General features: G+C 38.0%; 1 protein-coding gene across 1 annotated transcript; it reads right to left on the bottom strand.

Moving 5' to 3' along the window:
* Positions 1-2,499: 2,499 nt before the first annotated feature.
* ELOC (elongin C) lies at positions 2,500-15,915 on the bottom strand. The gene is made up of 4 exons (XM_009272645.1): positions 15,845-15,915; positions 7,925-7,985; positions 5,622-5,765; positions 2,500-2,934 (listed from the first exon to the last, which is right to left on the bottom strand). The coding sequence occupies exons 2-4, from the start codon at positions 7,926-7,928 to the stop codon at positions 2,744-2,746; spliced, it is 339 nt and encodes a 112-aa protein (XP_009270920.1). The 5' UTR covers positions 7,929-7,985; positions 15,845-15,915; the 3' UTR covers positions 2,500-2,743.
* Between the last annotated feature and the right edge of the window lie 248 nt (positions 15,916-16,163).

Below are 16,163 nucleotides of genomic sequence, written 5' to 3'. Positions count from 1 at the left end.
ATATCAGCAATTTGCTCACCACATAACCATGCAATGATTCTACGTATGAATACTTGTTCTGAGAAGTCATAAATCAACAGAAACACAGGTTTAAAAATTTTCAATTTTGAAATTTATTTAGAACTCAGGGGTTAAGCGTGTTAAGTTTCCAATTGTCTGATAATAGCATACCCATGTCACTACCACGGAAATTGCACTAATTCCCTCTGCCCCCCTCCCCCTTAGAAATCTGCAGGTTAGTTTTAACAGCCGGTGGTTTTGCAAATAGTGCGCTCTAGGACACTACTGCATTTCCTGAGTGTTCAAAGCTACTGTATGATACATTAAGCTGAAGGAAAACAACAAAATTATTATTCAGAACTAAACCAGCTATTTTACCTTACTGCTGAAGTACGGAATCATAAAATGCAATGTATTTTAACAGGAGATTGTTTTGGAATGCTGGAAAAGGGGGGAAAAAAAAAAAAGAAGGAAAAAACACCTTTTTCAAAAAAATGACATCCTTTTTACTTCAGTTTTAAACTAAGTAATTTTTAACTTCAAGTCATTAACCTCAAGACTATTAAAAATGGCCAAAGAACTTAAGACTCGCTCAGACTGAAATGTAGTCGGAACTAAAATATTCATGTCGGTATTCCTTGACCTTTTAGGGTATTCCTAGTGACTCTAACAAAAGCAGCATAACAGGGTATCTCTGGTTTGTGTTTATCTTTTTAGTGCTCTTGAAAATGAGTTACTAACAGCACTGACCAGAGTGCTTAAACATGGGATTTCAGACAATCGCCTTGCAATGCACTTCAGCTTTATCGTGCAAAACCAATCCAGTCATAAACATCCCCACATTAAACACAATAAATTGTGCCAAAGTATGCAATGTGAATAAATGTCAGCTAATCTATCAACACATTGACAAATGTCAGCTTGTCTATCAAGTGTTGTTCAAGCCCAGAGTTAAATTTCATTTGTCAGAACTGAACTCCTCCATGGGCAGACTGCATAGTCTATGTAAGTTACTAGTTTTTGTCCAGAAAAATCTCTTCAAAGTTGTACTTACGTTGGCAAACAGGTTTAGAGGAGAGTTTCAGCCCTCTAAACTCACCATGAGTTAATACATCAATAAAGAGGTCCCACCACCTGCCGGTGGGATTTTTCCATGAAAGACCACAACCACTTCTTGATCAAAACAAAGCTGAAGCAGTGGCAGCTGATGGAAGTGCTAACTACGTTGTTCTTGCATCATTTTTTATGATGCATTAGATTTATTCTCATTTACAGATGATTTTGGCAGAAGGGTTCTTCAGGCTGCAGCTGAACAAAAAGCAACTTCTTGTCTCAAGTTTATTTTTTCTTCATAGAAACTTGTTTTGAACAAAGAACTGATAGTATAGGCAACTACCAGCAGGAACTACCAAGAGACGATGTGTTCCACTCTAGTATTATGTCAGTGGCTTGCCAATCCTTTTCCCCTAAAATATTTGTAAAAACATTGGAAATACCTATGAAATTTATAAAACAGCTCCTTAAACATCTGCTTAATGCCCTTTCCTTCAAATATAAAAGATCTCCACATTTCAGGGTCTTTTTCTGTGGATACAAGGGAGAGGTCGAGGAAGAGGTAAAAGATAGGATAACTGCTATCTTTTCAGTTGCTACGTTACAAAATTTAAATGACTACTACTCTAAAGGTTAAATACAGACTTTACATAACCAATCACAACAATGGAAATAAACCATAACTGAAACCATATAAAATCCGTATCAGGTCAAGTGACAGTACATTAAGAACAACCTTACATGTTATACAGAAGATAATATACACAGATTGTAACAGTTATTTTTCCCCTTAAAAGCCACTGTCAGTAGGATCAGTCTTACTGTACAGACAAGTGACTTGAATATTTGTAATTACTAACGGGGAAAATTTAGGTTATAAAAGAAAAATGTATCGAGTACACCTTTACGCATGTCTATACTATGATTTAAATTAAAAGCCTTAAGCATTCTCCTACATACTCCACTTTCAACCTAAATGGAATATCGCTGTCAGTATACAAACCTTAGGGAGGGCACTTCTAAGCTAGTTAGTATAACTATGCTAAAGGACAGCTATCTTACAAAGGAGATTAAGTTCAGATGTTTAGAAACTTTAACAATAAGAGAAAGTTAGAAACCCTAAACAGCTACTCGTAGTTAACTATCATTCTCCTACATACTCCACTTTCAACCTAAATGGAATATCGCTGTCAGTATACAAACCTTAGGGAGGGCACTTCTAAGCTAGTTAGTATAACTATGCTAAAGGACAGCTATCTTACAAAGGAGATTAAGTTCAGATGTTTAGAAACTTTAACAATAAGAGAAAGTTAGAAACCCTAAACAGCTACTCGTAGTTAACTATAATTACCTTTTAGAGAGCATAATGCTAAACTCCAGTATTTTCTATGGTCATTGTTTTAAAAGAAAGTTCTACCGCACCTAAAGGATAAGGCATAGCCATCTACTAATTGGCATATTTGTTTATTTGTCTCAGTTTGTGAAAAGGTCCTTATTTGTGTAAGCAGCAAAACAAACTTCAACTGAATGATTGCTATATGCAAAAGGACTGAAGGCAATTGCCTCTGCAGTGAACTTTACAGTTCTCAACAGCACACACGCAACATGCTATCTGAAAAAAGTTACTAACTGAACTACATGTATTAAATACTGAAAAAAGTTTTACATTTTTTATTATAATTTATTTTATTTAACAATCTAAGAAGTTTGCAGCCATCAGAAGTTCCAGTGCAATTTCAGGTGCAATTGGGAATTCAGGAATCTCCGTAGAGCTGTTAGTATAGCGGACCTTGTAGGTGAAATACATGCATACTTTGGATAGGACATGGGATGGGATCTCTCTAAAATTCACCTCATTTGTTTCATTTTCTGCAAACTGTCCTGTAGGGAAAAAAAACAAGAACAAAACACCAAACCAAGAGTCAGAATCTCAATTCACTGCAAAATGAAATGCTTTAAAATACTAATACAACACATTCCAAATAGACTTGCATTAAGTCCCATGTTCCTGGGTATGAGATTCTTCAGTGTAAAGCAGATGTGCCACATTCACAACCCTCAAGAATATTAAGATCCCCCACATTACAAAATGTTTATTTTGGCTGCAGCCTATTAACAATATTCTGAACAACTACACCAGAAATTTAGGTTTAATTCTGATGCTTGCTTGATAGGTGCTCTAAAACTGTAGTGTGCTCAGCTCTAAAGGTCACAGTAACAACGTTTAAAAAAAAAAAGGTTATCCAAATTTCTAGATGTCTTATGCAAGAAAAAAAATGGTTTATCGATGTTCCATATCTGCATATGCACACTTACCAGTGGTCCCTTCTGTGACCCCACTAGCTTTAAATTTCTCAGTCAGATTCAGGCAGATTTGACAGAGGGTTGAAACCTCAAAGATGCATTAACTTGATAAGCTATGAAAACAGGCAGGCAGGAGGGACAGGGAAACCCTAGTTGTGCTGGAGGAAAGGTTACATACAGGATGAGTTTGTCCCTATTAGATATTGAAGAATTTATCCAAAGCTCAAATCTCAAAACACAAGTACATTTGAAATTAGCTTTCTATAGTGCCTACAAGCATGAAATTTGGATGATACGAAGTCATCCTGTGGTTAGCACCACAGCCTTTCTACTGTTATCTTTGTCCCTCTTCTCCTCATCTCTCTGGACTTTCAACTCATTAAGCTGAAAGACAATATAAAAAACACTAACATGTAGTCCATATTTATGGGAGATCTAGCAATGTTTGGTTCCCACTATTTCTATAGGAATCCCCTTCTAACTACAAAACAGAGCTACTTACTAATGTCTACACACATTTGTGTAGAAATATCTGCATGCACTGAAGCCAATCCGGCTCGAATTCTAGTACAGGAACAGTAGGAAGCAACAGAAGAAATGTTAGCATATTGGCAATGTCACAGTACTGAAACAGGGGACACTTACACGTCAGTGAAATAATGACCTGCTGAACTAGACAGCAAGAGTACTTTCCTTGTGAACCTATTTATCTTGCTAGTTTTTATACAAAATATTCTTGAATGCTGACTCCTTTACAGAGTCGGTTTTCTAGCCCTCTAAGCAGGCTACTTCCCCTTTTATTCCTTCACATTGTTTGTGGAACAAATTCAGAGCAGGTCTTGTAACTACTTTTCCTCTTACGTGTCTGGGAGGCTGACATGGAGCGGATCAGACACAACAGACCTGCTACATATTTTCACATGCAACCATTACAATGACATTTAGCAGAACATTAAGCTGAGAATTTTAATTGCTCAGTTTGCCCAACTATTACTAAGCAAATAGATCTCTCCAGTAATCCCCTTCGCCAGAATCTAAAAGACAATATAAGGATGACTGTATTCAGACCAGAGCTCCACATAGCCTACCGCCCACCACTCAAGTGGCCAAAGGTAAACGTATGGGATGAGGGTACAGAGGAGGGAAAGCACACGTGTTAACTTCTCCCCATTCTTTCCTCCACCCTTTCAGTCTTCAGGAATTAGTTCAGACACTTCTTAAAACAGAGGTAGTCTCATATATTCAGTAACGCATGAGGTCCTTCCCTTCTGTAAGTTTATCTACCCTCCTCTCAAACTTAAGCTAGCTTTTGTCATTAAGCTCAGGGACTCCTTGCCATAGGATCTTGTGAACATGTTGTGGCCTAAACCCCAGTAGGTGGCTAAGCACCACACAGCCACTTGCTCACTTCCCCATGCAGTGGACAAGGGAAGAGGAAAAGAAGAGTAGAAGCAAGAAAACAAGTGGGTTGAGATAAAAAATTGTTTAATAAGTGAAAGACAAGTGGAAGAAGAGAAAGGAAACAAAACAACTGATGCAAAGGTAATCACGCACCACCTCCCGTGGGTAGACTGATGTCCAGCCAGCTCCCCAAGCAAAAGACAGCTAACCTCTCTAACCCCCTCCTCTCCCTTTTTACTTCTGAGCACAACGTTATATGGCATGCAGTATCTCTGTGGTTAGTTTGGGTCATCTGCCTGGTTGTGTTCCCTCCCAACCTCTTGCACCACCCCCGTCTACTCCTTGGGTGGGGGGAAGTGAGAAACAGAGAAGGCCTGAACACTGTGCAAACACTGTTCAGCAATAGCTAAAACATTGGTGTGTTATTGGCATTGTTTTGGTCACAAATCTAAAACACAGAACCATATGACCTGCTACGAAGAAAATTAACTCCATACCAGCCAGACCCAGTAGAGAATACTAAAAGTTTCACCATGGAGGTGGCAATGAAGAACTACCAACTCTTGTTTGTTTTGAACTTGACATCTACACATTTCATGTAACACCCTCATGTTCTCATACCGTGGGAAACTAGTAGTAATGACACCGTAAGATCGCTAACTGTCCAGAAGCGGACAGAGTCCAACTACCACGTCTGGTAGCACAACACCCCACAGAGGTGGACTGTTCCACTGGAAACAGGAACTAGGCGGGATCTGGAAAAGTTATCATTTATTCCAACTTTCACTCACTGCATGATATAAATTCAAACTGTCCAGAAGTGAAAACAAAGGACGTGAAGGTACTAAATCTTTTGTACCTACCTGGTCCACTCAACATAGCTTTTATTGTTCCTGATGTTAATGCATGCTCTCTTTTTACAATGAACTCATGGCCATCAGAGGATATTAACTTCACATACATAGCATCTGGGCCCTCACACCCACCGTATGTTTTCTCTTCTCCATCTATAATGGAAAACAGATTAACAGTTTTGGAACACAATGACTGATTCACGTCGCTAAGAATGTAAGCTGCAGTCTTTTCTACGACTATGTTTGCAGACCGAGGAATCCAATACAACCAGAAATGAGACAGAAGCATTTTGCATATTTGAAGATGACTTCTCTGAAGTCCTCAGCAATCTGTTTTAAAGTAAGAATTTTTGCAAAAGTAGGATTTTTTTTTAATTAACATCTCTCCCCTCTCATTTCTCCAACACCAAATTCTGACATGATTTCTGAAATCTATGTAGGGATGAAATTTTCCTTTAGACATTCTCAAGTGAATTGAACATGCTACTGCTTCCCTCCATAAGGCTACTGCCATGTTTATCATACTGGTACTTACTAAACGTTATCTAAATACATATCTAATATTTAAAAATACAGGCTGCAAGGAAAAAAGTGCTTTTTGAAGCACAGGTAAGAATAAAAACAGTCAGTATTCCTGTACTGAAGAAATGATACGAAATAAGATTCATCCTCCCCCAGTGCCCAGCCAGACCCAGAACCATACAGCGTTATTGCACACCTGTGTTGTGACCTTTGGTGGAAAACAGGGAAAGTGCAAAAGCACTAAAACCAAGGAAATTTGGAAATTCTCCCCGCAGCAGTTTTGACTGTGCTTTTTCTGTTTCCCTTCTCCCTTCTGTCTCACTATACACCCGCTCTCTACTTTGTTTCTCTAGAAGCCCTTATCCCCCTTCCCTTTTTGTTCATTCATTTATTCTCTCCTAACAGCTCTATCTTTAAAAGTTGAAAAAACAACATTACTCTTGCCACCACTACACTGTTCACTCTGTGCAGTCTTAACAGTTCCCCCATCTTGCACCTGTCTTGTCTATTTAGGCAGCACGCTCTCTGGGGTAGGAACCACTGACTACTTTGTGCCTGTATAGTGCTCAGTACTATAGGACACCATCGCACTAAGGAGACTGTCTCTGTAGTTAGTCTTTATATGTTCCTGTAAACTCTTAAGCAGAAAAGACTGCAGTAATATTAAAATATTTTTGAAAAAAATGAGTGTAAAAAAACCCCACCCCACTAAATATACAAATCCTCCAAATTCAAACTGGAAAGTTAAAGCCTTCTTTCAAGTACTGTATTTTCTAAGGGACTAATATAGCAAGTATTGCTAGAATTCCATTAAAAAAATACTTGAATTTGACACTGCACACAAAATTTGATTTTCAGAACAGTGTTAATCTTGACAGAAAGTTAAAAATAAGAGTCCTGGAAGTTCTTCCAGCTTGGAAAAATGTAACAGAAGAGATCTGTATGCTTCTAGAAAAGTAATATACTGCCAGGATTTCATGATCGTATGCAGAAGTACAGGAGATAAAACAGATACAAACTTGACATTAGATTGTTAGTGTTGTTTCTCCTTCTGACAAAACAAAGACTAGAAATTATATTAATTATATTAGAATAAGTACCTTGCATTGTATCTAGTGTTATAGCAAATACAACATTCCCCTAATCAATTGTTTTGTGAATTTGAAGTTAAAATTGAATTACCATGTAGTTATTGCCAATTTTAATAAAGTACTGCCAGCACCAAACATGCTAAAATACATTCAGAAAAAGTATAGATAAAACCAGAATCTGTCCAGTCATGGTTCATTAACCAGCCATTTGTAGAGGCAGATACGACAGGTTCAGACATTTAGTCAGATCACACACACAATCTAATTTATCAGAAATCAGTCCTTATTATGATCTCTTAGCCAGAATTCAACAGGCTGACCTTAGTTAACAAACAAACAAAAATATTTAAAACAGTACATAGTGAAATTTTCTTGTCTACTATCTAAAGGTTTAGTGCTATAAAAGCCTAAAGGCATCCTATTTCAGCATGTCCATTTTCAGCACTATGCAAAATAACCAACTGAAATTTATTGTTAGATAGATGCACTCTGAACAAGTCTTTTGACAAATGAACATTCACTTGAGAAAATCCTCCTAAGAAACATTTGTAGGAAGTTCCATTAACTTTTGAGGCCACAAGAAAAACAGTGACAAGATCAACATTTAAAGTCTTACAATCCACCTCCTCTACCGATGTAAGAGAGAAAATGCTTCACATTATAGGAAACAAAAAAAAAAAAACTCGAAGATGAACTTACCCATTCTCTTCTTATAAAAAAAATTATTTCTTTTCAACAGCAGCTTTTGCAATAGGAGGGTCTGAAAAAACATAAGCAGCAATATTTTCAGTCAGTAGTACAATTTCTTAAGTCAGCTTTAGTTATTAGCCTTTAAGTTATCATAAACACTCTTCAGAAAAGAATGTGATGATACACAGCATGCGATGTTGATGAGCATTACATTTTGAAAACATTACATTTTGAAACTCATCTTTGCTGTCCAGAGATCCCTACCATATCCAAGAATCTCTGAATTTTAGCTTACTTTGTACAGAAGTTGTTCCCCTAAGTTTTTAAAGGCCCTTGACTATAAAGCCAGAGTTATCTCAAGAGCCTTATGACTTTGATCACTACGCACACCATCCATGCAATGGTATTGGGGAGGTAAAGAAAGCAAGTTTTGCCACACTGCAAAAGGCACTTAAGAGACTGAACGGCTTATCTACAGGGGGAAAAAAAAAAAAAAAGTCAGAGAAAGTTCACTATGCTGTGAATAGAGGAGTGGTTGTCCTGCCATTCAGAGGGACCTTGACAAGCTGGAGAAGGGGGCCAACAGGAAACCTTTGAAGTTCATCAAAGGGAAATGCAAACCCCCACCTTGGGAAGAATTACCCTAGGCACCAGTACTGGCTGGAGGCCGACCAGCTGGAAAGCAGCTTTGCAGGAAGAGACCTGGGGGTGCTGGTGAACATCAAGTTGAACATGAGGCCTTGTAGCAAAGGCGGCCAACAGCACTGTGGGCTGTATTAGGAGGAGTGTTGCCAGCAGGTTGAGGCAGGTGATCCTGCCCCTCCACTCAGCACTAGTGGGACACATCTGGAGTGCTGGGTCCAGCTCTGGGTTCCCCAGTACAGGCCAGACTGAACTGAGTCCTCCAAAGGGCCACAAACATGACCGAGGGATTGGAGCACCTGTCATATGAGGAGAGGCTGAGAGAACTGGGGCTGTTTAGGCTGGAAAAGAGAAGGCTCAGGGATCAGTCTAATCAGTGTGCACTAAATACCTGGCCTCCAACCTGTCCCAGAAGATTGACAGTTCCTGACACAGCCACCAGTGTCACCTAGATAATCTACTTAAGACATTTAATGTAGGTATGCACATGGAAAGTTAACCGGGAGCTTCCATAGCTTATAAATTGACATCCAGCTTGCTACATATGTATTTGGCCATGTAAATGAATCCAAAGAGTTAGAGAAATGGAAGCACTTATTTGCAAAACAAACCCAGTATGTTCAGATACAACATACATTTCTTTACACTGAACTGCATCTCTGCTGTGGAAAAGAAAACTTTGGAAATTCCACCTACCCACCTGCTGTCCTAAAATTCCTTTCACGTCAACAGCTACTCTCCAAACATTAACCCAGTAGAAATCAATGAACTACTGTTGTGTGCCCACAGGTTCAGGAAAACAGCACCAGTGATTCAGGGGTTGGGGGCAGTGAAGAGACTGCTAAGAATTCTGACGATCCATATTGTTGCTTTGAAAAGCAACAAGCAACAGCGGAGGCACAAACTGCGATTACTCACTAGAGAAGAACCCCAGAGCAGGAGGTATGAAAAAACAGAACAGAAACCACTCCCCCCATCCCCTCCCTCCCATGTTTCTAGTAAAAACTTAGCAAAAAATATAAGCAAGTTGAGGAAGGAGCTGCAAGATTTGGAGGAAGTTTTACAGAGATCTCTGCATCTCTTCAGAAGATGCAGCTCTTTGCTATTGCCGATAGCTTCACTTCTCAACAGCACTTTGGTGCTGATTTGTTCCATCTCCCTTTTTTCGTAACCACAAATATGAAATAGTCTGAATGTTTCCTCAAGCTTTCACAAGAAGGCACTTTGTTATGTACACCTAATCAAACTACACATGCATAACCAATAGTTTTTAGTTGTCTGTGGAGAACTGAGCAAAAAGCATCCTCAACTTACATTGTTGTTGTCTCTGAAAATTATCCTGACTTTACAGAAATATCTTATACAATATTTTCCTTCCCCACTGGTATAAGGAACATCTTCACCTGTAGTCTTGCAGGTGAAGAGTTCCTGAATATAAGGCACATTCAAGAATAGTCTTTGAGAGTTAATTTGTGTATTCTGTCATAGAGATACCTTAATATCAAGTGTTAAATGCCTTTGCCATTTTCAATAATTCCAGGAACTCATCCAAGGAAATTAGATTTGGATGCTGGAACAGTAGCGGCACAAAACTGATAGGATCTTTCACCCTATTTCAACAGTTTTTGTAAATGGAAATCCAGCATCTTATTGGGGAGCTATCTCTTGCTCAGGAGCTGAAAGGATACCTTACATTATTAATTCTGCTTCGCAGAAGAGGATCACTTGTGCTACTTCTCTAGCCACAAAAGCCTTCCCTACACTCCAAGAGAGTGGTGAAACCACTTATGATTTACAAATAATAATAATTAAAAAAACACAGAAGAAGTGATACCATTTTGTGGATGTACTGGTGACAATAAAATGTGCCTTGGTTTCCAATACAAATAATGTCACCAGATACAGGAGCAAAGACAGGCTAGTTAGTGGGAATGCAAATTTATTAACACCTTCCAAGGTAAAAGCATAACTTGAGGGAGCTAATACACTGAAGCTGGGGAACTGAAAAAATGTCTACACCAAAACATTAGAGCTGTCCCAAAAAATTGCAATGAGCATTTTAATAAAATCAAATGAAACGTGCTATCATATGATTAGAGAGAAAAAAAGAAATACAGTAGTTAACACTGAAAGAAGAAAAAAATGTTATCAGGCTCTGTGATCTGAATTCAATTGTATTAAAAAAGAAAACAGAACAAAAATGCAGTAAGCGTCAGCAGATTTAGGACATGCTGGACTAATCCAATACCTAAAAAATAAATCAGTCATTTCCTTGGAAAAAAGGAAACTCAAACAAGATGCAGTCTGGACTCATTAAATCATCTCAGGTTAAATGAATGGGATAAGAGGGTATTCTTAGAGAAAGTTTCTTTCTCATTTTAAGAATACAGTATGATGTTGCAAGTGTGGAACAATTGGACTAGAAAAGAACTACTAGTTCCTCCAAAAATTATATCGAACTTTTTTTTTTTTAAAAACAATGCTGCCAGAAAAGAATAGGTAGATTTAGATGAGACAGAAGTGGAAAGCACTGCAACAAAAGGGGAACAGAGTATCACACACACAAGTGATGGGTCTTGAAAAATGGCTTACTAGAAACCACATGAAATAAAATCACATGAAATGCAAGATTCCTGCACGTAGGGACCCATACAAGCTTCTTTCATGTAGTCAGGGCTTGTTATTTGGGAGTACAGTCATTCTGTGATCAACTATAAACTGATGCAGCTCTGTAGGGGAGGGGAGTAGGGGGAAGGGAAAAAAGAGGCAAATGCACATCAAGGATTTCTTTGCAATAGAGATGGGTAATGTGAACATTTTTGCACATGAGCAACAACTTCTCTGGAATACCACACACAATTCTGAATTCCTGTTTTCAAGAAAAAGAAGTTCTAATTACAAGAACTACAGAAAGGAGCTACTGATATGACCAAAGAGCCTGATGTATAAAAGAAAAACTAGTCTTGCTTACTCGGCTTAGCAAAATAAAACTCTAATGAAGACAAATATAACAATTCATTAAAAGGATAAACATCAAAGAGGGAAAAGTATGCCAACGTTATTCCTCGGTTTAAGTCCAACAAATGAACATAAACTAAAAAAAAAAAAAAGAATAAAATTTATACTGCTATTCCAGAAACCAAGTTTGGTTCCAAATATAGAACAAAACTAACATTCTATTGCCAAAAGTAAAAGATGCAGAAAGCCTATCTGCTTTTAAGAAAAAGACATCATATATTCCATTATATGATGCATTCAACATGTAAGCAAGGGATACAGTTGGGTTTCATTCAGTTTCTATTCTGATAAAACAATGTGTCATTTGTGGGGAAAAAAAAAATCTAAAAAGATAATCGTGAATACGATTAGGAGTACAGATTTACTCCTCACAAAATATGGACAACAGAGTCGATGCAACAAAAGAGGAGAGAAGGAAAGAAAAACAAGAAAGCTGGGAAACCTGAAAAACCTAAAAAAGCAGTAATAACCTGTTAGTGTCTATTGGTTCCTCTTCTGGGTCAAGAAGGGTTCAGTGTGTCATGACACTTTATGAAGATTAGAACATACTGCAGCTCAAAATTATTATTTTGTGAAAAGCATCTTCTTCCCAACAACTACACTCAGGTTATCTGAGACAGTATTAACATGCTCTCGCACAAGCCACAGCCTATTTTTTCAGTCAACTGTCTTACTGGTTCATAAGTTTACAGAAAAATAAGTGAAGAAACAGCTGAAGAAATACAGTGAAAAATTGGGACAGAAAACATGCAATATTTGATTTATTTATTTTTGATAGAAATCTTGATTTGTCATGTAAGATCCCTCAAAACCAGAAAAAAATGCACATAGAAAAGAAATTAGACAGATGAAGGATGTAGAAATCCCTGCCACACACAAGTTATCGCTTGTGCATATAGTAAAAGGAGTGTGGAGGTAAATTTTCTGCACAAAAATATGTATTTTTTTAAACTGACAACTGTGTGCTCTTAAGTATTAAATAATAGGTTAGAAACAGGAAAGTCAAGTGACCTGGTATGTTCTCTTACCAGAAATTATTTTCTTACAGTGTATTTTCCAATACACTATTTATTGCAAAACATGTCACTATATTTTCCTTCTGTATAATGAAAACAATATAAATGACAACATTTGCCAAGACAACATGAAGAAAGACTCGGTGAGATTTCTGAAGATGCCTGGTAACCACCTATATTTTAATTACCTTTCCACATTTTATGGCTGCCCCTGTCTGACTTCTCCAAGACCACACCAATGCAGCAGTATGGAAGAGAACAATCCAAGTTTTCTGAACACTCAAATGTTTGCCTTTTTTATTATATATTTCTGACCTGACTATTTTAGACTCCTGCAAAGAACTGCTAATTTTTGTTGAAGTACATCGCGATTCCATTTCCCCTTCAAGAAACTTACGTGGCATTACCAATTAGGTAGCTCAGCTCCCTGGCTTTAGTCTCAAAAAAAGCACGCATATTAGGCATTGTCGTTCTCCTGCCTTGCCTCCTTAAAAAAAAAAAATGAGCAAAACCTGCATTCATTAAGAGAAAGATTACATAAAAAGGATATGCCACTTTTTAATCAATGAGGGAGAATACAATACGACTAAACCCAGCATATTTGGCACAGAAACTTTCCAGCCAGTCTAAAAAGGAAGCTCTTGCTGCAGAAAACAAAATTCTCGTTAGGTATTAGAGAACCGAAAATTTTGACAAGTTGCTAGAATATTTACACCTATGAGGCAGAATATAGCAAATTATCATAAAACATGGTAGTTAGCCACACAAAGCAAGTGTTCTTGTTAGCATACTTAAACATCTTACCCTCCTCCTTACAACTCTAAGAAGAAATACTATGGTATAATGAGTTTAGTTTGACCTCTTTCCTGCTTCTCTTGAGCACCAAATGCAAGGAAAAAAAAAACCAACCAAAAACCAAAGCACATCCATGAACCTCCCACCTCACTCCCAAAGCTGCGCACTCATTTCCCAAGCTTCCCAGAGTTTCCAGAATATCATTTCCTTGTGTATCTTGTATGTCGATGAGACTGGAACAGACTGGAAGGACATATACTAATTTAACTGAACACATGCAACCCCTGTACGGATTCCAGAACCCATTGCTTTATTCTGGTTAGCACAAGAAAATTAAATCTACGCAAACATTTCAAGCACTCAGATTCTTTGATCCCACAGAAAACTCTTTAAAAACTCAGGCTCTGGTCTAAGGAAACTCAAATGGCTTCCACCTCATTAGCTGTGCAACGCACACACAGCTTTTGTATGCTTCAGCTGGTGACATTTCTGTATTCTACGCTATCAATTTTTGGAAAATGTGGGGCAAATAACACAAAAGCCTTCACAATTCCTAGGTTAGTTTAGAAGCCAAACGTGACATTTTCTGGGTGTCATGTGTACATTAGTAAGAGTTCATCAGTAACAAAGGCTGTTGTGTGTTGAAACAGCAGCCTCCTACTGTTTAATCCTAAATTCTAGTCCTATTCTTGATCCTATACACTAACTTGTTTAAAAATACTGCTCTTCAAGTTTAGTATTCATTGTTCAGTACACATAAAAAAATAATTAATGTAAATAAGGATTGAAGCATATTTAGAAAACACATGAACGAAAACTGGTACGGCGTGATTTCCAAATCAGCTGATTCACTATTCCATACTCACGGGCACTAAAATTCAAACATTCAGGGGCAAACTGAAGTGTGACAGGAAGGTATACTACAGGCGAATGCTAGTTAAGATAAACTAGCATTTATCTAGTTTACCATTAAGATGAGGTAGGATATTGTGCATGGAGTATCAAAGATCTCACATAAGAGATGTTCTTTTTCTATCTAAGGAAACTTTCCTTTTCAGTAATTCCCAAGAAAGTTTAAAAAAAAAAAAAAAGGGCAGGGGGATGTTACTGTTTTCTTCCTAACATACCATAAAAGCCCTGTACTGTACACCTCTTGCCATTAGGGGAAAAAAAGCTGCTAGCATATTGCAAAATTTTATAGGGCATGGATTTCTGCCCTCTTGTTACAAGCATTCATCAAAAACTACAAACTACCCCATAATGAAGATAATTAAATTCTGAACCTTTCTAGGTGCAAGAGAACTTGTCAAAATACATCAAAATTCCTTTATTTTAATCTGACAAAACCCATACAAGAAACACTAAAGTTTTGTCATAAAAGTAATATACACTGAGAATTGCAAAACACAGTAAAACATCTGAAGCTAAGTATACTTTTGAAAGATATTCATTTGTCCCCACACAAAGCATAAGGGACAGAAGCATGAACACAAAGTATCAGAAAAAGTAATATGAGGGTGGGAGATAGAAGAAGGTACCTCAGAGAATCAACTGGATCTCCTCACTGTACCAATATTAAGTCTTCACATTAAGACTACATGAAACTACCTAAATCTGTTCATCACCCGTTCTAGTACAAAAAAAGAAATCTCAAATAGCTTTTCTTTGATACAACAAGAAAAAAATTAAATGCTGGAGTATTGGAAGTTTCTAAAGATTATCTTAAAGCTCCCAATACTAATGGTAAACGTTAGTGAAAATTTTATTGACATAACTTAAACACATTACAAGGCTGACCTCAAGGTAGAAGGTGTGCGCTACATGTGTAAAGATGGTAGCCAATATATTATAGAAAAACTAATTAACACTTATTCCCCTTCTAAGTAACTCTTCGGTTAATAAACATTATTTCACTGCCAACAATATTTTTTGTCCTTAGTATAGCAAAAGGAGGAAACTGGAGCACAGAAGGGATTATTCAGAAATAAGGGTACAAAGTGGTTCTTAGCCTAAAGGTCTCTCACTTGACTATCTATGTTTTCCTGGCTTGCTTCCAAATTGAACTTTTGCAAGTGATCTTCAGCAAACCCGAGTAAACAAATGGCCTATGACTGTTTAAGTCTCCCTACAGTACAAGGCTTAACTCACAATTTACAGTATTAAACATCTTTAATAAAGTTCCTGCACATAGTATATTACACGTTGCAAGATTAAACTGGCTCTCAAAGTTAACTGCTTAACACCCCTTTTCCTTTTCACGCATATATTTGAAGACATCAATAGTTTACCAATGCTCGGGTTCCCTGGTATTAAAGCAGAATCTCCCTCCGAGGAACACATGGTACTCAAAAGCTTATTTTTCTTACTACATGTAACTGTATCACCCTTTTCCGTCAACCTTGCTTTGCTTACATTCGTCGACCATTACAGCTAACGCACTTTAACCAGCACTTCTCACCTTGGTATAACAACCCCTGGGGGTGCATCCTAAATTCTTTCGGTCTTAGTTTTTTCCCCTCTCTCTAGGGCCTGGCGTGGGAAGAGGGTGGACGTCATTTGTGGCGGAAAAAGTTTAAGAGCGATATTTAATTAAAACACCGTTCCGGAAAGCCCCGTTCCCGGCGGCGCGTGGATTTCAAGGAGACGGCTTCACTCCCGCACGCAACGGAGAGAAACGCGCCCATCGCCACCGTCCCGGCGGGGGAACCCCGACCTGGCACCGCACCCCTCCACACACCCCCCGACAGCTCCCCGCGCTCCCCCGTCCGCTCCGAGCC

The sequence above is a fragment of the Aptenodytes forsteri genome, unplaced genomic scaffold (genome assembly GCF_000699145.1).
Source record: "Aptenodytes forsteri isolate BGI_AS27 unplaced genomic scaffold, ASM69914v1 Scaffold62, whole genome shotgun sequence".
In the NCBI taxonomy this organism is placed as follows: domain Eukaryota; kingdom Metazoa; phylum Chordata; class Aves; order Sphenisciformes; family Spheniscidae; genus Aptenodytes; species Aptenodytes forsteri.
The sequence above is the reverse complement of the archived record's forward strand: the minus strand, read 5'-3'. Positions and strand labels throughout refer to the sequence as shown.

Excerpts from the sequence above, each read along its gene's own strand:
- ELOC (XM_009272645.1), bottom strand. Across the intron at positions 2,935-5,621 it reads AGCTATGTTGAGTGGACCAG|GACAGTTTGCAGAAAATGAA; the intron begins GTAGGTACAAAA and ends TTTTCCCTACAG.